The sequence below is a fragment of the Protomyctophum bolini genome (genome assembly GCF_963924005.1).
Source record: "Protomyctophum bolini genome assembly, chromosome: 4".
NCBI classification, from domain to species: Eukaryota; Metazoa; Chordata; class Actinopteri; order Myctophiformes; family Myctophidae; genus Protomyctophum; species Protomyctophum bolini.
Window position 1 is genome coordinate 4,126,500 of NC_137865.1, and position 25,543 is coordinate 4,152,042.

Consider the following 25,543-nt stretch of genomic DNA (forward strand, 5'->3'; position numbering starts at 1 on the left):
GTTTACATGTAGCTATTTTACCGTGTTTTTTTTGGTCAGCAACAGGTCAACATGAATAAGGTCACTTGACAATGACGTAATCTGCTTTGCTTCTATTTTGATTGGTTAGGGGTTGAATCTAACCTGACTCCACCAGCTGGTGCGGTATAGCAGTGAGTTTCCGACGATGCACTCTGAACAAAATCTGGAGTCATCGTAAAACAAAACCTAACGTTCTACGAAATCAAATGATAAATCCTGTACCGTCACCGTGTAGTGTTTGGTTTCATTAGCCTAAAATAGCCTACAGCTTGTTCAGAAGCACAATCAGAAGGCAGCCTGAAAGGCAAGCATTTACATTCCAACGGGTGATTGAGCGTCGCGCTGTACACGCAACGGACGTGTTTGTCCTCTCTCTTTTCTCAGTCGTGTTTTCAAATGGATTTTTATACGACGGGAAAACTTGGAATTCATTCCCCTACCTGCAGTGGCACATACCGGTTGTTGGGAACCTCTGCCCTAGTGGAAAAAAACAAAATATCCCCCCCCCCCCTCTTTACCAAATAGCTTCCTAGATTGGTCAATTTATAAGAGCCTTTTTTCACACTAAGCAAATCATCTCTTGAACCCTAACCCAGGAACCTTGGTGTTGTCCTGGACAGTCAGCTCTCGTTCAAAACACACCTCAAAGCTGTCACTCGATCCTGTAGGTTTACACTCTATAACATACGACGAATTAGACCGTTCCTCACCCAGGAGTCAGCCCAGCTCCTAATCCAGACAACAGTCTTGTCAAAACTTGACTATTGTAACTCCCTCCTTACTGGCCTACTGGCATGTGCACTCTCACACTGATCTAAAATGCCGCAGCTCGCTTGGTCTTCAACCAGCCAAAATTCTCACACGTCTCCCCCCTTCTCCGCTCCCTCCATTGGTTCCCGGTCGCTGCCCGCACAGAGTACAAAACTCTGATGCTGGCATTCAAAGCAACCAAAGGCATGGCTCCCCCCATATCTCACAAGTATGATCGAACCCTATACAAACCCTACCGCGCACTCAGATCAGCCAACGCAGGGAAGCTGGAGGTACCTTCACTAAAAACGCAGGGACAACGCTCCACACGTTCCAAACTCTTCTCCCTTCTGGCTAGCCCTATACGGTAGCACTTTATGTAGACTTAGATAGTATTTTAAACAGACTTATAGCTTGTTACGTAGACAGCACTAGAATTGCATTTCATGTAGTCATAGCACTTTATAGTACACATGTATAATATATAATATAGTATAGTATGTATAGTTTACATAGATACTCCACTGTTACGTTCTTAGTTTATACATGATTCACGATAAGTACTTTTTATATATGTGATGTATGCCATGCTTTTGTTTTTGCTTAATGTAAGTCGCTCTGGATTAAGAGCGTCTGCTAAATGCCTAAATTGTAAATTGACCCCCTCAAAATAACTTGGGGCACCCCCCTGGGGGTCCCGACCCACACTTTGAGAACCACTGATGTATATAGGCTGAAGAGGTGTCAAAACATTTACTTTCTGTATTTGAAGTATATTTCAATGCAACGCTCGTTTACCATTTTGAATGCAGACATTTGACTCGTCTCTGTGTTGTTGACAGCTGCGGGAGGCCCTACCTGCGGCTGAGCCACACAGAATCCTCCATAGAGAAACCAGACAAACCACAATGCTCAGGTACTTTTGTTTACACCTTTGGGGTTCATGCTTATATTTAGTTACACGTTTGTTTTGTTTGTTACATGCTTTGCATGCTTGGTTATGTTCACATGTCGGTTTATATGTGTGTTTACGTGCTTGTTTCTCTACTTGTTTGTTTGTTTAGGCTTCACTCACACTGTCACAACAGAATGTTGTATAGCTGATGCATGAGACTTGTTGACTGTTGCAAGCTCGCAATTAATTTCCAATGGGAGTCACGTGGTTTGAAGAGACAAACGTGTTGTATGAGGGGGAGGGGGCAGTCGAAGCACATACAACATGTATACATCAGCTTGTAGGAAAAAATGTATCAAACCATGTGACTTCCATTGGAAATGCATTGGGGCGGCCATGACACTTACATCTTGCTTACATCTACCATGCAACATTGTTGTATAGGTGTGAGTGAGGCCTAAGTCATTTGTTGTTAGTTTGTTTGTTTAGACGTTTGTTTGTCATTTTGACTAACCTCTGCAGTGGAGGAAGAATCACTAACTGCTAGATTTTCAGGACACTATCAAGACTATAAAATCCCTATATTGAAGGAGCACTTGTCGCCAAGTTATGGCCATTCTTATAAACACTGCTGTAATACTGCTGTAGCGCCCCCTATGTGTGCAGGTTAAGTTATTTGGTGTGACTGTTCTCATGGCATATACCGCTGAACAGTTTGTGCCAGGTGTGGCCTCGCTGGTCCGGATGTTACGTTTGTGACGTCTGTTATCAAGTGGGATTGTGGACCGGCTGTTTGTCAGTAATAAAACCTTTAAAATGACATAGCCTACTGGACATAAAGTTGAATATGTTCCCAGCCTGGACAACATAGGTGAAACTAGAACTGCACTCTGCCGAGTGCATACTTGCTTGTTGCACACTAGTAGGCCATAAATGGCCTACTAGTGCGCAAGCAGAGCGCGCAAGTACTTTCGAGAGAGAAAGTAGTCTGCGTAGTCAGTTCGGTAGAAAAAATTCTCTTCTCTGAAATGGTATGGATTTCTGTCCTTTATCCTAAAGTTCTGTTTGGTTTAGTTAGTTATATACTACAACGACGTTAAGCTTAATGGTTAACTTTTTGACATTTGCGTGATTTTTATACAATCCAGAAACATAATGTTGGGACCAGAGATATGGTCATCTGTGTAGTCTGGTCCCAGCAGACCAGGCACAGATTTACAAATTACAAATCACATTACAACTACATACAGAGTATGTAGTTGTAATTTGATTAGCAGTATACTGTGGTTACTTCGTTCCAAAAAGTGAAGCCAAGTTTTTTTCAACCGTAAGTCTGTGCCTGGTTTGCTGGGACCAGTTACAACATTACGTCATCGTTGAGAACTGGGACCAGAGTACATGGTGTGTATATGACGTAATGTTGTAACTGTAACTAGTCCCAGCAAACCAGGCACAGACTTACGGTTGAAGAAAACTTGGCTTCACTTCGAAGAGACCAAGCAAAATGATTACTTGCGCGCTCTGCTTGCGCAAGTAATAACTGAAGAAAAGAAGATACTCAAAACAACAAAACTCAACATAACTGAACCAGAGAGGTACTGGAGTCAACCTCTCCCCATGGCAGCCTACTCTCTACTGAACCATTTCCCCTTTTATATAGACTCTTGACTCCACCCCTGGCTGAGCAGTCAGCCAATCACGATGCATGTAGCAACACCCAGGATGCTCCCCCTAAAGCAATCAATCAGAGCTCTCTTCAGGCAATCAAGGCAGCTTCCCCAATTACTGCATCTGCATGGATGAACACAAGTATGTTAGATTCACATGTCACAGCAGAATGTCCACCTTCTGTGGGAACATACAATACAGCATAAATACAATTAATGTGTATTGTTGAACAGTGTACACGTACGTTACTCTGACAGAGGCTGCTCTGTCACAACGTCCATCGTCCACTCACCCTCTATATGCAGTTTGAATAATTTCCAAATATAATCATGACACACACACACACACGCACATATGCGTTAGGGTCACCAGGTTGAAAGTGGTTTAAGACTATAGCGTTAATCATGGACATGTGTTTGTTTGTGTGTTGTTTGCGTGTGTTTTTTGTGTTTTCATGGTGCAGAAGAGCAGGCCGTGACATCATCGGACTGCGACGGCACGCAGGAAGCCAATCACAGTGACGCAGACGTTGACCACACCCACCATGACCAAAACCCCGCCCACAATGCCATGCTCCGCTCACTAATACCTCCAGAGGTGAGGAGTCGTGCAACATCAAAACCACGCCCCCATGTGTGTCACATGACATCAATCAACACCCCCCCCCCCCCCCCCATGGGTCCCTCCCTCCTTTGCCTCTTTGGGCCCAATTAGAATGTGGATGACGGATGACACATTTTGGTCCGCCCTCAGCCCTCCTCTTTCGGTGGTGCGTCTTTGTTTACGTGCCTACTAACAATAAATCGACGCGTAGACGGAGTTTCCGACAGATTCGTCTGCAGAGCTCGAGAAACTGTCCTGAGAGATTATAGACCGAGCGTCGCAGTCCCGCCCCCTTTCATGACGACGCCAGGCCCAGGAAATAATTCCCAATGCATTTTTCCCGCATAGACATTTCGAAAAGTATTTATTGAAAGACCTTATAAGTGTCGTACAAAGCCAACTCGAGTTGTGACAAATCATGACAACAAGCACAATATTTTTGGACCAAACAAATCATCATCATCATCATATCATATCATACTATAATTCAGCGAATGTCTGAATGTCACTGACAGAGCATTATCTCATCATTGACTGCACGAATCACTCCCACTTTTCACACAGGCATGGACCATGATTATCTGGAGGTCTTAACAGAGCCCTTTTTTCGATTTGACACATTAATGATTAATAATGAATTTATTAGTGAATAAAAACAGCCGTTTACAGCCGTTTACAGCCGTGGTCTTTGTACGTGGTCTATCTCCGACCGAGCCACACTATTAGCACACATCTCTCCATGCCAAAAAAATTATGCACGCTCCCAGAAGTGACCTAGGCTACTTTTTTCAGACGCAACTGTCATATTTACTGTACAAATATTGTTTTTACATCACCACACGATCCCATGGGCAATGCGCCTGGGTGCAGTACCCCCCGCGGCCACAATATGGGGCAAATATCTCACAACGGGTAAGGGCTAGTAATTACAAAGAATAAAAACAACAAAAAAAGTGTTTCTTCTTTCTAATTCTTTGTTTGGCCCCAAAACACTGTGTTTATTGTCATGATGTGTCACAACTCGAGTTGTGACAACGTGCCAACGTGTCACTCCCTCCTGAGTAGCACCATGTTGGACCAACGTGTCACTCCCTAGTAGCACCATGCTGAACCAACGTGTCACTCCCTAGTAGCACCATGCTGAACCAACGTGTCACTCCCTAGTAGCACCATGCTGAACCAACGTGTCACTCCCTAGTAGCACCATGCTGAACCAACGTGTCACTCCCTAGTAGCACCATGCTGAACCAACGTGTCACTCCCTAGTAGCACCATGCTGAACCAACGTGTCACTCCCTAGTAGCACCATGTTGGACCAACGTGTCACTCCCTCCTGAGTAGCACCATGCTGAACCAACGTGTCACTCCCTAGTAGCACCATGTTGGACCAACGTGTCACTCCCTAGTAGCACCATGCTGAACCAACGTGTCACTCCCTAGTAGCACCATGTTGGACCAACGTGTCACTCCCTGGTAGCACCATGCTGAACCAACGTGTCACTCCCTAGTAGCACCATGTTGGACCAACGTGTCACTCCCTGGTAGCACCATGCTGAACCAACGTGTCACTCCCTAGTAGCACCATGTTGGACCAACGTGTCACTCCCTGGTAGCACCATGCTGAACCAACGTGTCACTCCCTAGTAGCACCATGCTGAACCAACGTGTCACTCCCTAGTAGCACCATGCTGAACCAACGTGTCACTCCCTAGTAGCACCATGCTGAACCAACGTGTCACTCCCTAGTAGCACCATGCTGAACCAACGTGTCACTCCCTAGTAGCACCATGCTGAACCAACGTGTCACTCCCTAGTAGCACCATGCTGAACCAACGTGTCACTCCCTAGTAGCACCATGTTGAACCAACGTGTCACTCCCTAGTAGCACCATGTTGGACCAACGTGTCACTCCCTAGTAGCACCATGTTGGACCAACGTGTCACTCCCAAGTAGCACCATGCTGAACCAACGTGTCACTCCCTAGTAGCACCATGTTGAACCAACGTGTCACTCCCTAGTAGCACCATGTTGGACCAACGTGTCACTCCCTAGTAGCACCATGTTGGACCAACGTGTCACTCCCTAGTAGCACCATGCTGAACCAACGTGTCACTCCCTAGTAGCACCATGTTGAACCAACGTGTCACTCCCTAGTAGCACCATGTTGGACCAACGTGTCACTCCCTCCTGAGTAGCACCATGCTGAACCAACGTGTCACTCCCTAGTAGCACCATGTTGGACCAAAGTGTCACTCCCTCCTGAGTAGCACCATGCTGAACCAACGTGTCACTCCCTAGTAGCACCATGTTGGACCAACGTGTCACTCCCTCCTGAGTAGCACCATGTTGAACCAACGTGTCACTCCCTAGTAGCACCATGTTGAACCAACGTGTCACTCCCTAGTAGCACCATGTTGGACCAACGTGTCACTCCCTCCTGAGTAGCACCATGCTGAACCAACGTGTCACTCCCTAGTAGCACCGTGCTGAACCAACGTGTCACTCCCTAGTAGCACCATGTTGAACCAACGTGTCACTCCCTCTTGAGTAGCACCATGTTGAACCAACGTGTCACTCCCTCCTGAGTAGCACCATGTTGAACCAACGTATCACTCCCTAGTAGCACCATGTTGAACCAACATGTCACTCCCTAGAGGCACCATGTTGAACCAACGTTTCACTCCCTAGTAGCACCATGTTGAACGAACGTGTCACTCCCTCTTGAGTAGCACCATGTTTAACCAACGTGTCACTCCCTCCTGAGTAGCACCATGTTGGACCAACGTGTCACTCCCTGGTAGCACCATGTTGAACCAACGTGTCACTCCCTAGTAGCACCATGTTGGACCAACGTGTCACTCCCTGGTAGCACCATGTTGAACCAACGTGTCACTCCCTAGTAGCACCATGTTGAACGAACGTGTCACTCCCTCTTGAGTAGCACCATGTTTAACCAACGTGTCACTCCCTCCTGAGTAGCACCATGTTGGACCAACGTGTCACTCCCTCCTGAGTAGCACCATGTTGGACCAACGTGTCACTCCCTCCTGAGTAGCACCATGTTGGACCAACGTGTCACTCCCTAGTAGCACCATGCTGGACCAACGTGTCACTCCCTGGTAGCACCATGTTGGACCAACGTGTCACTCCCTAGTAGCACCATGTTGAACCAACGTGTCACTCCCTCCTGAGTAGCACCATGTTGGACCAACGTGTCACTCCCTAGTAGCACCATGTTGGACCAACGTGTCACTCCCTGGTAGCACCATGCTGGACCAACGTGTCACTCCCTCCTGAGTAGCACCATGTTGGACCAACGTGTCACTCCCTAGTAGCACCATGTTGGACCAACGTCTCACTCCCTAGTAGCACCATGTTGGACCAACGTGTCACTCCCTCCCTAGTAGCACCATGTTGGACCAACGTGTCACTCCCTCCCTAGTAGCACCATGTTGGACCAACGTGTCACTCCCTCCCTAGTAGCACCATGTTGGACCAACGTGTCACTCCCTAGTAGCACCATGTTGAACCAACGTGTCACTCCCTAGTAGCACCATGCTGGACCAACGTGTCACTCCCTAGTAGCACCATGTTGGACCAACGTGTCACTCCCTAGTAGCACCATGTTGAACCAACGTGTCACTCCCTAGTAGCACCATGCTGGACCAACGTGTCACTCCCTAGTAGCACCATGTTGGACCAACGTGTCACTCCCTAGTAGCACCATGTTGGACCAACGTGTCACTCCCTCCCTGCCAGGACGATGCTGTGGAGGCTCCGGAGCCTCTGGTGATGGAGGGACTGGAACCTCTGCTGAGTCAGCTGGACAACTGGAACTTCCCCATCTTCACCCTGACGGACAAGACCAACGGACGCACTGGGCGGATCCTGAGCCAGGTGAGTCTACGTCCATCCATCTGTTCCATCCATCCATCTGTTCCATCCATCCCTCCATCCATCCATCCATCCATCCATCCATCCATCCATCCATCCATCCATCTGCTCCATCCATCCATCCATCCATCCACCCCTCCCTATTATTTTTAACCCATTTTGACCTGAGATCAGATTCTAAAAATGTCTTCTACATCCTGACAGTTTTCTGAAAAAGCCATGTTTCTATGTCAGTCGTTCTTTGATTTTTCTAAAATAGCAGACCTACAAGCTCGTAGCGCGCCAGATCTGCTATTTTTCAATAGCTAAAGCATAACATAATGCTAACATAACATAATGCTCGTTGATGGCACCGTTGGATACAATAGCTACTAGTCACAAGATGATCTCGTTTTGGCGCAGATCCGGTTTTAGTCACTGCTGTCCTTCATAGTTTCAGTCAGCGGAAAACTCAAAAGGTTTTAGTCCCGTTTTAGCCATTCATTTTAGTCAAACAAATAAAAAAGAATGTATTAAACCAATTTAGAACGGGAACCCCTATACTATAGGCTATACCTTTCAATCCTGGAACCCCTTTTGGGATTGTTGTTGCTACTGTATGTACAGTATAGCAACATTATTATTATTATTATTGCGAACGCAGTGATTGTGAAAGCAGTGAGCAGCTTACAAGCTAGGCAAAACGGTCTGTCTGTCTGTCTGTCTGTCTGTCTGTCTGTCTGTCTGTCTGTCTGTCTGTCTGTGTCAGAAGAAATTTATTCTAATTGTTGTTGCAATTTACGAGCTGCGTTCGCTTCCCGCGTTTGCGTGTCTTACTTGTTATTATTACCAGTAAGACGCCCTGAGATATTCGACCTCGAGGTCGCTTGCATGCATGGTGCATTTCACTTTTTGACTTGCTTCCCCAGATGTCCAGCCAAACAAGCCATAACACTAAACAATCCAATTAACTGACATTAGCTTAATCAAGCCAAATGTTGCCTGACGCTAGCGCCAGGTGTTATGGAAAATTTTTATTGTCGACTTTAGCAAAACAAAGGTCATTTTAAAAGGACCGCTTGGCTTAGCGTTGCAAACATAGCAGCATGCAAGCCTTCAGGTGTCTTAATTATCTCCCTCTCCCGTTACATGCATTGTTATCCTTTCTGCCGGATCATAAAATATACACTGTCCATATATTGTTTCCTCTTTTCCGACCACCGAACCCATTATTTAATGTTTCCTCAATCAGATGATTAGCTTTTATTTCCTAACAGAAACTTAATAACATCTCAACAACAACCACAACAACAACACCACAGAGAGATGGATGTTGACATGCGTCCTAGAAGCCTCCTTCACTAAACACTATAATATTTTGTGTATAGCTTTTCATGAACGTCCGATAGACCACCCGATAACATTTCTTTGTCTTGTCAACGAAAACACACACACACACACACACACACACACACACACACACACACACACACACACACACACACACACACACACACACACATACGTCTGTCATGAAACTATTCATAATAGGTACAGACAAAATAACATCCTAATAAATACACCTTCAGACAAATAGTAATAAAGTATATGAATTTAAAGTGTCTGGGTAACTCAGTCAAGCTCTTGCCTATGTGCCAAGGTCATGGATTTGATCCCAAACTCGCCAACTTGACCTATTATGAGTAGTGGCAAATCCTGTGGTACAGTGCAAGTATACTGCAGGAGCAGATCTAGGAACTCGCAACAACGCCTTGTGAGCTTGTAGATATTTTCACTATACTTTTGTATGACACCAGCAATGGAATTATCTGCATATCACATATATCCAAAGCATAAACAACAGAGTGCTAGGGGGTGAGGTACACAGTAGGGCTACGGGGTGACTGTCTGCTAGGGGGTTCTCATCTATAGTATCGTGTGTTCTCAGGTGTCTTACAGGTTGTTTGCAAACGCTGGTCTGTTTGAGAAGTTTCAAATCCCCGTCCAAGAGTTCATGAACTATTTCCACGCCCTGGAGAACGGCTACAGAGACATACCATGTAAGATTATTATTATTATTATTCCAGTAGAACAGATACATTGACATGCCATAAAAGTGTTCTCTTGATAATGATGTATACTGACATTCATATACTTTGGTATTGCAAGTATTATGTTAATGCCAATTCTAAAGTAAAAATGTTAACGCATGCCTTTGAGTATTTTTGACATTGATACTTTTACTCGATTAAAAAGAAAAGTGAATGCTTCTTGCACCGCTGCTTGAGTGACCCCTACTGGTGAAGACAGGAAACACTCCGTTTCAGTAGTAGGCGTTTTGTATGGGCTAAAGTTAATACAACAGTACTTTGATTTTTTCATACTTGTAAAACTGTCTGTCTGTCTGTCTGTCTGCGTGGTCCAGATCATAACAGGGTCCACGCCACAGACGTCCTGCATGCCGTGTGGTACCTGACCACCCAGCCCGTGCCCGGCCTCCCCAGCAGCCCCCCCGCCAGCGGCCTCCCCACCAGCAGCCTCCCCAGCGGCCTCCACACCTTCATCACCGACCACAACTCCTCAGGTACAATCCTCAGTGTTTTACGCTAACCACTTAACCCATTTAGACCCCATGAGGCCCATTCAAAAGATGGCTTCTAAATCCTAACAGTTTTCTGAAAAACCTAGGTTTCTATACTGTATATGTCCGAGGTGCTAAACCTTTTTCATGTCAAGGACCCCCAGAGTTATCTGTATTTGGCCATAATGACAGTACTTCTTTATTCAAGGGCTTTTGGAGAGAAATGAGAAATGAGAAATGAGTGTTGTGCAGGGTCAGGGTTTCTTATGACCCGCGGATCCCGTATGAATTAATAATTTGACTCGACCCAGCCTCGAGTCCTCGACCACTTTTCACAACTCGACCTGGCAACCCGCAAACATTAAATACACGTCAAATATATCTTTGAACGCAGCTTTTATTTGTCAAAAGATGAACTGAGTGGTGCAACTCCCCTCCCCCCTCCTCTCTCTCTCTCTCTCTCTCTCTCTCTCTCTCTCTCTCTCTCTCTCTCTCTCTCTCTCTCTCTCTCTCTCTCTTTCTCTCTCTCTCTCTCTCTCTCTCTCTCTCTCATTAGCAGGCAACAGTGCAGCACGTGCAGCACTCTCTCTGTTTCTGGCACAACAGCGCCCCCTACTGGTACTAATAGTCATACTGGTGCTCATTGACGTCACATAGGCGGACACATAGGTGAACCAACACATAGGTGAACACGGACATTGCTGTTCCTTGGAGTGGTTGCGCCACTCAAAAAGTGCTTCTAAAACTGTCTCTCTTAGGCTAATAATATCACTGGCAAGCACGCATGGTCCCGGGTGTTTTTACGACCACCGATGCAATGCAATTAATTTGTCACACGCGTGTGCGACATGGGTTTGGCAGAGATTGGGAGGAGAAAAGAAAGACTCACCCGTGCGTCGCAGACATAATAGCAGTAGAGTTTATACAACAACAGGACTGGAGACACAGACGCTGAAAGCGTTGTCCAACTCCTCACTTACTGTATGTCTACAATCCACACACGTGCGCGCCAACACACACACACACACACGCGCGCGCGCACGCTGAAGGAAACGGGATAGGTGCTGCTGCACTGCTAGTGGTTATACAATATATCACTCGGAACTGGAGTGTGTCTAACTGCCTCTCTGTGTGTCTGTCTGTCTGTGTCTAACTGCCTCTCTGTGTGTCTGTCTGTCTGTGTCTAACTGCCTCTCTGTGTGTCTGTCTCTCTCTGTGTGTGTGTGTGTGTGTGTGTGTGTGTGTGTGTGTGTGTGTGTGTCTGACTGTCTGTGTCAAACTGCCTCTCTGTCTTTCTGTCCGTCTGTCTGTCTGTCCCTAACTGCCTCTCTGTGTGTCTGTCTGTGTCTAACTGCCTCTCTGTGTGTCTGTCTCTCTCTGTGTCTGTGTCTAACTGCCTCTCTGTCTGTCTGTCTGTCTGTCTGTCTCTAACTGCCTCTCGGTGTGTCTGTCTGTGTCTAACTGCCTCTCTGTGTGTCTGTCTCTCTGTGTGTCTGTCTCTCTGTGTGTCTGTCTGTCTGTGTCTAACTGCCTCTCTGTGTGTCTGTCTCTCTCTGTATCTGTGTGTGTGTCTGTCTGTCTGTCTGTCTGTCTGTCTGTCTGTCTGTCTGTCTGTCTGTCTGTCTGTCTGTCTGTCTGTCTGTCTGTCTGTCTGTCTGTCTCTTAACTGCCTCTCTGTGTGTCTGTCTCCCTCAGACAGAGAGGAGGGATACGGCCGCCTGTCTGCTCTCATCCCGGCTCTAGAGCTCATGGCCCTCTACGTAGCGGCAGCCATGCACGACTACGACCACCCCGGGAGAACCAACGCCTTCCTGGTGGCCACCAGCGCACCACAGGTACGCACACACTAACACATGTACACACCACAAGGTACAGTGGTACACTAACACATGTACACACCACAAGGTACACTAACAAATGTACAGACCACATGGTCTACGCACACTAACACATGTACAGACCACATGGTATACACACACTAACACATGTACAGACCACATGGTACACGCACACTAACACATGTACAGACCACATGGTATATGCACACTAACACATGTACAGACCACATGGTACACGCACACTAACACATGTACAGACCACATGGTATACACACACTAACACATGTACAGACCACATGGTCTACGCAGACTAACACATGTACAGACCACATGGTCTACGCACACTAACACATGTACAGACCACATGGTATACACACACTAACACACGTACAGACCACAGGTACGCACACTAACACATGTACACACCACAGGTACGCACACTAAGGCCTCACTCACGCCTAAGACACAACGCAAGACACACTTGTGTCCTGTGTCTTCTTCTGTGTGTCATGGCCGCCTCAATGCATTTCCATGCAACAAGGTTGTGTCGTGAAACCATGTGACTCCCATTTGGAATGCATTGGAAATGCGGCCATGACACACAGGAGAAGACACAGGACACAAGCGTGTCTTAGGTGTGAGTGAGGCCTAACACATGTCAGACCACAGGTACGCAGACCAACACATGTCAGGTGAAACAACTATTAAAACAGCATGCGTGTGCCTGTGTGTGTGTGTGTGTGTTTGTGTGTGTGTGTGTGTGTGTGTGTGTGTGTGTGTGTGTGTGTGTGTGCGTGTGTGTGTGTGTGTGTGTGTGTGTGGAGACCCATTTGTGTGTGTGGAGGAGAGCGACTGGACAGTCGCTCTCCTGGCTTTGGTGTGTGGTCGGACTGGCCGGACCTAAATGACATGTGCTGCTGGGCTGACGTTACCCTGGAGTGGGTAGGGTCTAACTCTGAGGCGGTGGCTGCCTCAGAGAATGTTATATCTGACCCCAGTATCTCTGTCAGAGCGACTATGACTGTGTGTGGAACGGAGCATCAACTTCCACTGACTAATGCCAGATGTCGCCTCCTATGGGCGCAACAACAAAGACAGCGACAACATTGGACTGAGTTGAGATTACAAGGAAAGACTGCATGTCTTCCTGCTGCGGACCATTCTGTCTCTCACTCTGTGTTCAAAAATGTTGCCATTGATGAGTGCATTGTTGTTTTTACTTTGAAAGCGAGATTACAGGTTCTACCTTCTAAACTTAATCTCTCCATCTGGTTTCCAGGCAATCATGCTCCTCACTGTATCCATCATGGCCATGAACAAATAGCTGAAACCATGTCCCACATCTTAAATGGTTGCCATGTTTACAGGGGCCTTTACATATGTAGGCATGACAGAATAGTGGATTTGATATCGAAAGACATCTCTTCCATTTTCAGGTCCTCCATTATGCTTTATAAGCATTCTACTGTGAAGCCGAGGATGTTTAACCTGTGTAATGATGATTCTGTGTTCTCTAACATTTCAGCTAACACCCCTGATGTCATTGTTGTAAATGAAAACCATAGAGAGGTGTTCATTCTCGAGGTCGGCTGTACCTTTGACTATAGCCTGGAAGAAGCCTTTCTAACCAAAGTGCTGAAGTATCAGCAGCTAATGCAGACCATCTCACAGCTAGGCTACAGATGTAAACTTTTAGTTTTTATCTTTGGCAGCCTAGGGCATGTGCATAAGTTGGTTGTGAGGGGCTTACAAATGGCCGGCCTTTCCAAAAGGAGAGCCAAGCAGTTAGCGAGGTATTGCTCAGTTTCAGCCATTATAGGAAGCCGCTCAATTTGGAGGAGGCGTTGTTTCCTTTATCCATGATTTATGTCTGCTGCCCTGTGTCCGACATGTCAGCTGTACTGTATGTAGCGATGCTTTGCCGTCCATGCACGTTGTAACTGGCTGCTCTCCCACTGTCAAACTGCACTGGCAGTGTTTATGTCCTTTGTACAGTAACAAGGTATTCCTGTACTTCTCATTATGTGGACATAAATAAACATTTCAAATGTGTGTGTGTGTGTGTGTGTGTGTGTGTGTGTGTGTGTGTGTGTGTGTGTGTGTGTGTGTGTGTGTGTGTGTGTGTGCGTGCGTGCGTGCGTGTTTTAGGCGGTCCTCTACAACGACCGGTCGGTCTTGGAGAATCACCACGCCGCCTCCGCCTGGAACCTCTTCCTGTCGCGCCCGGAGTTCAACTTCCTGTCCAGCCTGGGCCACGTGGAGTTCAAGCGCTTTCGCTTCCTGGTCATCGAAGCCATCCTCGCCACCGACCTGAAGAAGCACTTTGACTTCCTGGCCGAGTTCAACGCCAAGGTAACATCCTAAAACACTAGTATTGACCCATTTAGGCCTGACGTCAAAATTAAAAGAAAATCTTTTTAAATAGTATTTTCTTCGTTTCTTCATGTTTCTATATCAGTGGTTTTCAATATTTCATGTCAAGGACCCCCACAAATTATATGTAATTGGCCGCCGACCCCCATCTGAAAATATGTTGTACCAGGGACCCCCCCCAGAAGCAAAGATTTGAGTTAAAAACTGAAAATCTGAAAGAATATACATTCAAAAAGATTTGAGACACATTTTCACGATTTTCCAGTAGTTCTTACTTAAGTAGTACTGATTCCACTACTGCTTAATGCCGATATAAGCAACTGTATTTTATGTTTTATGTGTGTTATGTTTAAATGTCAGTATAATAACAAAATTGTGGCATTAATTGCCTTCCCATAGCTGGGCGGCGGTCCCGCCTCCGGCATTGACTGGTCCAATGAGAACGACCGACTGCTGGTGTGTCAGATGTGCATTAAACTGGCTGACATCAATGGGCCGCTGAAACGTAGAGATCTGCATTTACAATGGACCCAGGGCATCGTTAACGAGTTCTACGAGCAGGTAATTTACATCCTTAACGAGGATCTACCAACAGGTAACGTTTACAATGGACCCAGGGCATCGTTAACGAGTTCTACCAGCAGGTAACGTTTACAATGGACCCAGGGCACCGTTGACGAGTTCTACGAGCAGGTAATTTACATCCTTAACGAGGTTCTACCAGCAGGTAACGTTTACAATGGACCCAGGGCACCGTTAACGAGTTCTACCAGCAGGTATAACGTTTACAATGGACCCAGGGCACCGTCAACGAGTTCTACCAGCAGGTAATTTACATCCTTAACGAGGTTCTACCAACAGGTAATTTACATCTTTAACGAGGTTCTACCAACAGGTATAATTTACAACCTTTAACGAGGTTCTACCTACAGGTAATTTACATCCTTAACGAGGTTCTACCAACAGGTAACGTTTACAATGGACCCAGGGCACCGTTAACGAGTTCTACCAGCAGGTAATTGACATCCTTAACGAGGTTCTACCAACAGGTATAATTGACATCCTTAACGAGGTTCTACCAACAGGTATAATTGACATCCTTAACGAGGTTCTACCAACAGGTATAATTTACATCCTTAACGAGGTTCTACCAACAGGTAACATTTACAATGGACCCAGGGCATCGTTAACGAGTTCTACCAACAGGTATAATTGACATCCTTAACGAGGTTCTACCAACAGGTATAATTGACATCCTTAACGAGGTTCTACCAACAGGTAACATTTACAATGGACCCAGGGCACCGTTAACGAGTTCTACCAGCAGGTAATTGACATCCTTAACGAGGTTCTACCAACAGGTATAATTGACATCCTTAACGAGGTTCTACCAACAGGTATAATTGACATCCTTAACGAGGTTCTACCAACAGGTATAATTTACATCCTTAACGAGGTTCTACCAACAGGTAACATTTACAATGGACCCAGGGCATCGTTAACGAGTTCTACCAACAGGTATAATTGACATCCTTAACGAGGTTCTACCAACAGGTATAATTGACATCCTTAACGAGGTTCTACCAACAGGTATAATTGACATCCTTAACGAGGTTCTACCAACAGGTAACATTTACAATGGACCCAGGGCATCGTTAACGAGTTCTACCAGCAGGTAATTGACATCCTAAACGAGGTTCTACCAACAGGTAACGTTTACAATGGACCCAGGGCATCGTTAACGAGTTCTACCAGCAGGTAATTGACATCCTAAACGAGGTTCTACCAACAGGTAACATTTACAATGGACCCAGGGCATCGTTAACGAGTTCTACCAGCAGGTAATTGACATCCTTAACGAGGTTCTACCAACAGGTAATTCACATCCTTAACAACATGGCAGTGGACGAGGGGGAATCATTTCATTCCACAGCCGGGCCGAGCAGAGTAAAAGTACAAGTACTTCAATAAATGCACTTAGTCACTTTCCACCACTGTCTGTAACTAGAGAATGTCCACATGGAACCAAATGGGCCCGTACCGGTCTGTAACTCTTGAGTACAGCACAGTATTTGGGGACAAATGCACTTTGTTATTTGGTTTTCAACGCCATTGGTTAAAATAATGTGACATGCACTGTGAATCCGTTCCGCAGGGCGACGAGGAGTCCAGTCTGGGTCTTCCGACCAGCCCCTTCATGGACCGCTCGGCTCCGCAGCTCGCCCAGCTGCAGGAGTCCTTCATCACGCACATCGTGGCGCCGCTCTGTCGCTCCTATGACTCCGCCTCCCTGATGCCCGGCCGCTGGCTGGAGGAGGAGGGGCCTAGTGATGAGGATGACGTCAACGACGACGATGACGATGATGATGATGATGATGATGATGATAACGAGGAAGATGATGATGATGATAACGAGGAAGACACTGCGTCCACCGGCTCTGAGGCGTCACGTAAGGAAATTGGTTCTCAAAGTGGGGTCCGGGGACCCCCAGAGGTCCTTGTTTAATTAACCCATTCTGGGCGGGAACCCCTTTTGTTGTTTTACCCCCTCAGGCCGGGAACCCATTTTTGGGTTCTGTACAGTATGTACAGTATTAAAAAATGTTTAAATTGATGCTGCTATATGAATATTTGAAGTTTTTCAGAAAACTTAGGTCAGGATTTAGAGGCGTTTTCAGAATCGGCCTCAGGCCTAAATGGGTTTAAGTCAAAATAACATTTTGTGAACTTATATGGGGGAGGGGGTCCCTGCCACAAACTATTTTCAGATGGGGTGTCCGCAGCCAAATACAAAATCCATATTAATCTGGGGGTCCTGGACCTAAATTTAGTTTGAGAAAATGTCACGCAAGGAGCGGAAGTTATTATAATAATAATATCTGGGATTTATATAGCGCTTTTCGTGATACTCAAAGACGCTTTACATGTGTTGGGGCCAGGGGGGGGGGGGGGGGACAAGAGAAAAGGACAACTTTATTAGAAAAAAAACAATTAACATTGGTCCGGTTGCTATGGCAACGCCCCCCCACCGCTCCAGCTATGGGACGGAAAAATATAATCACCTTTTAAAACAAAAATGTCCTTGGGGGGTCTTCTGCCTTCCAAATTTCGGATTGAAATGCCAATTGCGGATTTAAATACTAACTGCTAGCCAGCAATAATATAACTAATAGAAGATAGAATGTGTAAACACTAAACAAAAACAAAAAAACAAGCAAGCAAAAAAAAATCGTAAACTGACACAACACTGACGATAGTGCTGTCAAACAAATGTATGAACTTATCTCTGAAATAATCTCTGAAATCTCTCTCGGCTAAGGGGTCCGTGGGGCCTTCGAAAAAAAAAAAAAAAACGTTTGAAGACCCCCTATATTTCTATGCCATTTCTATCCACTGTCAAAATGTCAGTTGTCCTCCATGTTGTCCATGCAGAGAAAGCAGCGGTGAAGAAGAGGAGAGCCGTGTTCTGCCCGATCAGCCAGCATCTGCAGGAGAACCACCTCATGTGGAAGAAGGTCCTCAGCCAGGAGAACCACCAGGTCCACAGACACACGCGCACGCACGCACGCACACACGTCACTCCACACAGACACACACGCACATACGTCACTCCACATAGGCACACATGCACGCACGCACGTCACTTTCCACACAGACACACATGAACGCACGCACGCACGCACACTAACGGTTCTTAAAACTGCACTCAAATAACTTTCCTGTTCTAGTCCCAGATTTGAACCGAGGTTTCTAGCGCAAGTGCTGTTTTTTTTTTTTTTACCATTGATCTGCTTGCATACCAGTTGTGTCCAACCTATAGACCCAACCTAGACACAGGATCAAATTGCCTTAGAAGTGCAGCTAGACCAAATAATATTGTATTATTTGTTAAGGGCTTAGCCTATTTACAACCATAAAGAACCATCAGTCTTATCTAGAGATTGAATAACTTGTTCAAAGTTATTTGATGAACCACACGTGGGTTCCTTGTACAACTTAAACCCGATGTCTTAATAGGTGAGCATTCACAATGATTTGATAACATTTTAAACTCCAAACTTGACTTGTGGAGGTCCCTGGCACAACATATAGCCTGTCCATTTTGGGGGTCGTTGACATGAAAAGGTTTCCAAGTTGTAACCTTTCTGTTTGTGTGTTCAGGAGAACGAGATGGTGGTCAACACACAGGAACCCCAGAAGCTCTCCAACCAAGGTTAATATATATTTTTTGTAGATCTGCCATCATTGAAGAAAGAATTCATAGAAAATGTCATATTCACCCCCCCAAAAAATGTTTGAATACAATAATGTCTATAGTTTTGTATGTAGTTTCAGTCATAGTCTTTTGGATACAATTCCAATTTAGTTTTAGTCATATTTTAGTTATCTCAAATGTTTATTTTTATTTTACTGAATATTTCAGTCAACTAAATCTACAGTTGATTTAGTCATCTAAAATAAGATGTGCTCGTATTTTGGCTATTTTTAGCTTACGGTAGTCCTATATATTTAGTTTTCGTCAGTCGACGAACATTTTTCGCCATAGTTTTAGACGACTACATGAACACTGCGATATCTCCTACGTAGCTGCTGCTAACGAGCCGATCAGCGCTATCCACGAGGAAGAGGAGGAGCAACACAGCAAGGAGGAGGAGCTTGTTGGAGCAGAGGAGGAGGAGGAGCCAGAGTGGCCACTCCCCCCACAAGAAGAATGTGACCCGCCTCCAGAGTGACAACACAAAAGACAAAACATTTTTCTTTAAAAAAATACTATTAGTACTTTGTTTGTTTGTTCGTTTTACCAATATTAACAGACTCGTGTTTTGCAGCACATCACTTAGGAATGTAAGTCTTTTGGTTCGAAAATATTTACAATATTTACCACAATGAAAACATAAATAAGAACAATGAAATAAATAACATTTATTTCATTGTGCGTGCGTGCGTGTGCGCATGCGCGTCGTGCATACGTGTTTGTGGTGTTTTTTTGTTTAGTTTCTTCTCTTTTTTCCACATATCACGAATACATCCATTGTGATATTTATTAAGTAATGTTTTGGACCAATGGACTTCCATACGTAGACACAACACTGTAGATCTTTTTGGGAATGTGTGCCTATACCGAAGAAAAATAATAAATAAGTGTTTTACACATTTTTTTTTCTCTCCAAATATCCAGTTTCACCAAACTCCCCCTGGGAGGAGCTTTTCTGGTACTGCAATACCTTCGATATACGACAGGGGGAGCACTTTTTTGAATGGAGAACTCTTTTTTGATACCAACAGCAGAGCATAACTGTGACTCTTGACCCTTTTAATGTCACACTATACCGGATGCCGGACAACCCATATAGATGTCTTCTAAATGGAAATAATCATATTTGAACTTTGGACCCCCCCCCCCCCCCCCACACACACACACACACACCATCCCCACCCCACCCTGACAAGCACTTTGGAATTGTATGAGTTAAGGCATTACATATCGTTTAGTCTCTCGAGACAGAAGAGGGCGCTGTTTTCCTTTTTGGTTTTGCAGATGGGTTCCCAAGATTGCATTTAGTTTGTCTCTGTTCCACGGATACATATTATCATTGTGCTGACTATCAGCTATTCTCACTATCTTTGCCAGTTATTTGACCAAGTTTTAGTTTTAGAGCATATAGTTTGTTGATGACTTTAACGCAGTATAAAGGTCCCTGCACACCTGACACGTATTCGGATTTTTTTTAGCAGCGTTTTTCCGTCGGTTTTCCCCAAAAACGCGTCCAGTGTGCAACCACCTTATACTCTTTTTTTTAATTTCACTTCAGGTTTTACAAAGTCATCACATTGTCCCACGTGCAGCTTCCCAAGCTGCACAGCATTGCTCCTCCCCCAGTGGTGGAAAGTAACTAAGTACTTTTACTTAGGTACTGCACTTAAGTACGATGTTGAGGTATTTGTACTTTACTTGAGTATTTCCAATCTCCAATACTTTTACTTCTACTCCACTACATCTCAGAAGCCAAAATGTGTACTGCAATTATTTGAGTTACTATAGTTACTTTGGAGATTTAAATGTTCTACACATTTTGAACTTGTGAAATGGCACATTCTGCACAATGAGAACCTTTACTTTTAGTACTTTAAGTACATCTTGATGCCGATACTTCTGTACATTTTACTCAAGTACATGTTCTATTCCGTACTTTTACTTGTGACGAAGTATAGTTCTAAATTGCAGAATTGGTACTTTTACAAAAAAAACAGAGTACTGAGTACTGAGTACTTTTTCCACCACTGCTCCTCCCACTGTACCGCCTCATGTGGGTACAGTCATGCCGACCACACGTTTTTTATTTGATTGTGCACAGTACTTATATTACGTATTGTCTCTGTCGGGTGGAAACCTCATAGGCCTAGTATGTCCAAAGCCGTTACTTCTCAGGAGGATTCCAATCAGTGTTGTCTTTGTCGACTAAAACTAAGACGGAAAATGTTCGTCGACTACCTTTTTTCACAGAGGAAGACTAAATGGAAACCAAATTAAAAACTAAGCTATGTTGACTAAAAACTGAGACTAAATATATTGACAATGTTGTCAACAAATAAAAACTAGAATAAAATGTTATAGGAAGGGACTATAGTGGACAAGATATCCAGTATAAGTCATTTTTACACTTGGTTGCATGCTGAAAATAGCAGATCTACAAGCCCACAAGTGAGCTTGTAGATCGGCTAAGTGTAAAATCAGTCATTACGACGGCATGAAGGCCCCGCCGAAAAATATTTTAGTCGACTTAATCGACTGTAGATTTATTCGACTAAAACTAGACTATATAACACTAAAACATTCCAGGTTGACTAAAACTAAATGACGTTTCATTCCACCGACCATGACTAAAACAGAATTCTGCTGCCCAAAAACAACACTGCGTTTCAGGGGGATTCCAATTCAAACGTATCCACACTTTTCCTGGGCTGTGTGTGCTCCAGTTCCTGTCGATTTGATCCAATGAAAGCCAATGAAACTGGTCAGATGACCAATGATATCCAATGAAATCAACAGGAACTGGAGCACACACAGCCCAGGAAAAGTGTGGATACAGATCTATAGAAGCTAGTCAAAACTCAAGTGTCTCCACTTCTGAGCTTGCCGCGGATCTGCTACTTTTGATGCTTTTTGTGTGACGCTGTAGTGCGATCAAGTATAGGGCGTTAATTTACGAAAAACAAGGCAATAACGCACTTTCCGTGCTCAGACACATTTTCGTGCTTGGACACATTATCGTGCAAGGACACATTTCCGTGCTTGGACACAGGGACCCACACACATCAGAGCTATAAGTGACGTCAGACTCTGAGAGACTAAATGGACTATGCATGAGGGGGGGGGGGGGGGGGGGGGGCACAGACCCGCCCCAACGTGGCGCATCGAGGACCCCCTGGCGATCCGCAGACCACGTGTTGGGAAACCAGTGAGTTACTATACAGACCTCAAGCAAGCGTGGAAACACACTGGGGCACCGTACTGCTTATGTCATATACTTAAAAAAAAAAACAACTTCAAAATAATTGTGATTGACGAAATAAGCAAAAATATGCTTAAAAATGATCTAACGGCACTATTGTTGACCGACTTGAAGCCCAGCATCCAAAAAGTTCAAAAAAGAATGCCGTTCTACTAGCGCACAATGTGTTCTTTTCTGCTAAAGCTTTCCCATGCAATAACAGAAAACAGAAAATACACTAGAGATATAGCCTAGAATAATAGATAATGGTATCACAATTACGCACGCACATACACACACGCACGCGCGCACAATCTTAGTGTTTTGGGTGACCAATATATCCTCCCCAGACCACAGGTTGAGAACCACTGGTATAATAAAGTATTAAAGAAAAATAAAACATAATATGAAAAATAGTAGTAAAATGTTGTGACCTTATTTTACCAGGTGTGAAATTAGGCCAATAATGCGCACCTGGCACATATTCCACACCTGGCAAAATTAATGCCCTCCTATCTCGGTACGTGACACGGCTTGGACTATCCTGAGACTTTGGGAATGTCTCATCCTGTAAATGCAACGCTATAGAGTAAGCGTACATCTTTTTTTATTTTACTCATATACAGCACTGTTGTTTTTGTCGACTAAAACTAAGACGGAAAATGTTCGTCGACTATACCTTTTTTCACTGACGAAAACTAAATGGAAAATACATGAAAACTATAAGCTATATGATGACTAAAATGAAGACTAAATGTATTGAAAATCCCGTCAACAGATAGAAACTATAGACTAAAATGTTAGGGACTAGTGGACAAGAGATCCAGCATAAGTCATTTTACACTTGGTTGCGTGATGAAAATATCAAAACGGTGTAAAAAGTGTAAAATTAGCCAGATTTAGTCGACAAAAATCTTATGACACTTAGTCGACTAAAACTAGACCAACACACTAAAACATTCCAGGTGACAAAAATATGATTAAATGAAGTTTCATTCCAAAGACTATGACTAAAACTAAAAAAACACTGGCATGTACTTTGTTACTTTCAACCACCACAAACCATAACATTAGCAAAATGTGTGGCAAAACTGCAAAACAAAAGCTTACCACTAAGCTTTCTTCACAGATGTGTTCATGAATGTGTCTACAATCACATGTACATTTGTTCCAACCCAACTCCCTTGGGAAACTTTGTGACAGCTTTAGTCGACTAAAATCTTATGACACTTAGTCGACTAAAACTAGACCAACACTAAAACATTCCAGGTGACTAAAATATGTGCTGCCAAAAAAAACACTGGCATGTACTTTGTTACTTTCAAGCACCACAAACCATAAAACTTGCGAAATGTGTGGCAAATCTGCAAAAAAAAAAAAAAAAGATAGCCCAAGGAGTGTTTTCGTGCAAAACTAATGCTTAGAATGGATTCAGCACCATAAAAAACCCCTAGTTTGACATGTCACATGCTACTTAAAGCATAATGACATTTTGGGAATTTTGCCTTATATTGGCTGCTAATGGTACCCCAACTTTCAGCAGCTGTCACAAAGTTTCCCAATGGAGTTGGGTTGGAACAAATTTACATGTTATAGTATAGACACCTTTATGAACACATGTGTGAAGAAAGCTAGTGGTAAGCATTTTTTTTACAGAATTGCCACACCTTTCGCAAATTTTCTCTAACTAGAATCGCCACTGTCGGGCAGAAACCTGCATGGTATCTCCATTTTGTCTACTTCTTTGTCTACTTCTTGTTTTCCCCGTAAATGACTGTCCTATACTTTGTCATACGAGTGTTGCGCAATAAAAGTAATGACAATAGCTGATCTACAAGCTCACAACGTGTCGGATTGCAACACATTGTGAGCTTGTAGATCAGTAGTTTTCACTACTTTAAATCGCTTTCATAATAATAATAATAATAATTAAAAAATGAATGATTTTGGACTTTCCACCTGACAGTGACCATATTATGTGTCCGATTATTAACCACTCAAACCCTCAGGTTGGTTAATGGAGGACATCACTTGAAACTAGGTTATTAATTAATGATGTCACTTTTTGCCTTTGTATTCCTATTATTTCTTTGTTTTGAACATATACGTATTGACACATGCCATACCTATCATGTCATGTAAATACCAGCTGAAATGGAGAAAGTCCATTCATTCTCAATTATCTGGATCATAATTCAACCTGGGATAATAATAATGTCTTCTTTGATATTTCCTAAACTGATTATAATTATGACAATCGTTCAGTAGTGTAACTTGCAGTCTCATTGACATGCAAATGCATTCCATCTAACTTCCTGGGTGCAGGTCAAGGTTAAAATTAAATAAGGTTAGGAACCGTACGGTGGACTCCAGGTTGCTCACTGGAAGGAAAGAAACATGCGCAGTTGAGACCAAGGAAGCTGAACGCGGAAGTGTTGGCTGCAATTATAGCCCATTGCAGCATGTTTCTTTCCTTCCATGGAGCAACATGGAGTCCACCGTATACCGGTCTTTGCTTCCTAACCTTATTTAATTAACCTCGGTGCAGCTTCATTCACCTCCAAAGAAATCAACTCCCATGTTGTTCCCCCTTCTTCCATTGTCTCTTGCGTTTCACTATCGGAAATACGTCACGACGAGAGTCACCGGAATCCATTTCAGCTGGTTTGTGTAAACTGTACACAACCAAACTAAAAACAGATTTTCTTTTTGTTTTGCTTTTTTTTTCCTATAATGACTAAAACCCACACACTCACAAATATTGTTTTTTTTTTTCCCCAGTGGTTCTTGGATGTGCTACTGTACTACATACTGTATAGCAGTGGTTCTCACGCTTTTTCTGGAGCAGCTGGGTCCAATTGAAAATCACAGGACTTTGGTCTGGTGACGCATGCTCGCACGCACGCACGCGAGCACACACACACACACACACACACACACACACACACACACAAAACCAGATAGGTTAATTGAACATCCTTACAGCCCACTAGGGTCCGCAGGTTGAGAATCACTGCTAATACGTATAGCCTACAGGTGCAAGGTAGCAACAAAATATTGCAATGCATTTTTAATTGATTAATATTACATGCCAAATGACAAATTTTAGTGCGATTTAGCACCATTGTTTGTGTGTGTGTGTGTGTGTGTGTGTGTGTGTGTGTGTGTGTGTGTGTGTGTGTGTGTGTGTGTGTGTGTGTAGGGGCGGGGGCGGGGGGTGCGCATGTAGCAATACTGCTTACGTCCAAATACACATCATTTATTATATTACAAAGTTAATTTCTTTGCAGGTTGATGCTCCATTTTGTACAGTATCTTACACTGTACAGTGAAGACATGTTATAACAAACAAACAAACAAAAAAAGACTCTTTTTACATAAACATTATTTATTTTTACCATTTTGTAATTCAGACACTATACTGTAGCCTCTCTATTATTGCCAGATA

General features: G+C 44.1%; 1 protein-coding gene across 2 annotated transcripts in view; it reads left to right on the forward strand.

The window, feature by feature from the left end:
• The window catches only part of LOC308314195 (cGMP-inhibited 3',5'-cyclic phosphodiesterase 3A-like), an 80,972-nt gene extending 55,643 nt beyond the window's left edge, over positions 1 to 25,329 (forward strand). Inside the window, exons 5-17 of one of the 2 annotated variants that reach the window (XR_013963947.1) lie at positions 1,614 to 1,687; positions 3,798 to 3,931; positions 7,697 to 7,834; positions 9,759 to 9,870; positions 10,236 to 10,394; positions 12,087 to 12,226; positions 14,378 to 14,581; positions 15,002 to 15,163; positions 16,758 to 17,052; positions 18,035 to 18,141; positions 18,764 to 18,815; positions 19,190 to 25,259; positions 25,298 to 25,329. Coding sequence is in view for 1 of the 2 variants with exons in the window: in XM_080761673.1 (XP_080617799.1) it covers positions 1,614 to 1,687; positions 3,798 to 3,931; positions 7,697 to 7,834; positions 9,759 to 9,870; positions 10,236 to 10,394; positions 12,087 to 12,226; positions 14,378 to 14,581; positions 15,002 to 15,163; positions 16,758 to 17,052; positions 18,035 to 18,141; positions 18,764 to 18,815; positions 19,190 to 19,335 (1,723 nt within the window). In the remaining variant the exon portion in view is untranslated. Of the gene's footprint in view, positions 1 to 1,613; positions 1,688 to 3,797; positions 3,932 to 7,696; positions 7,835 to 9,758; positions 9,871 to 10,235; positions 10,395 to 12,086; positions 12,227 to 14,377; positions 14,582 to 15,001; positions 15,164 to 16,757; positions 17,053 to 18,034; positions 18,142 to 18,763; positions 18,816 to 19,189 lie in introns of both variants that reach the window. The other variant, XM_080761673.1, reaches the window with a different exon arrangement.
• Positions 25,330 to 25,543: the final 214 nt, after the last annotated feature.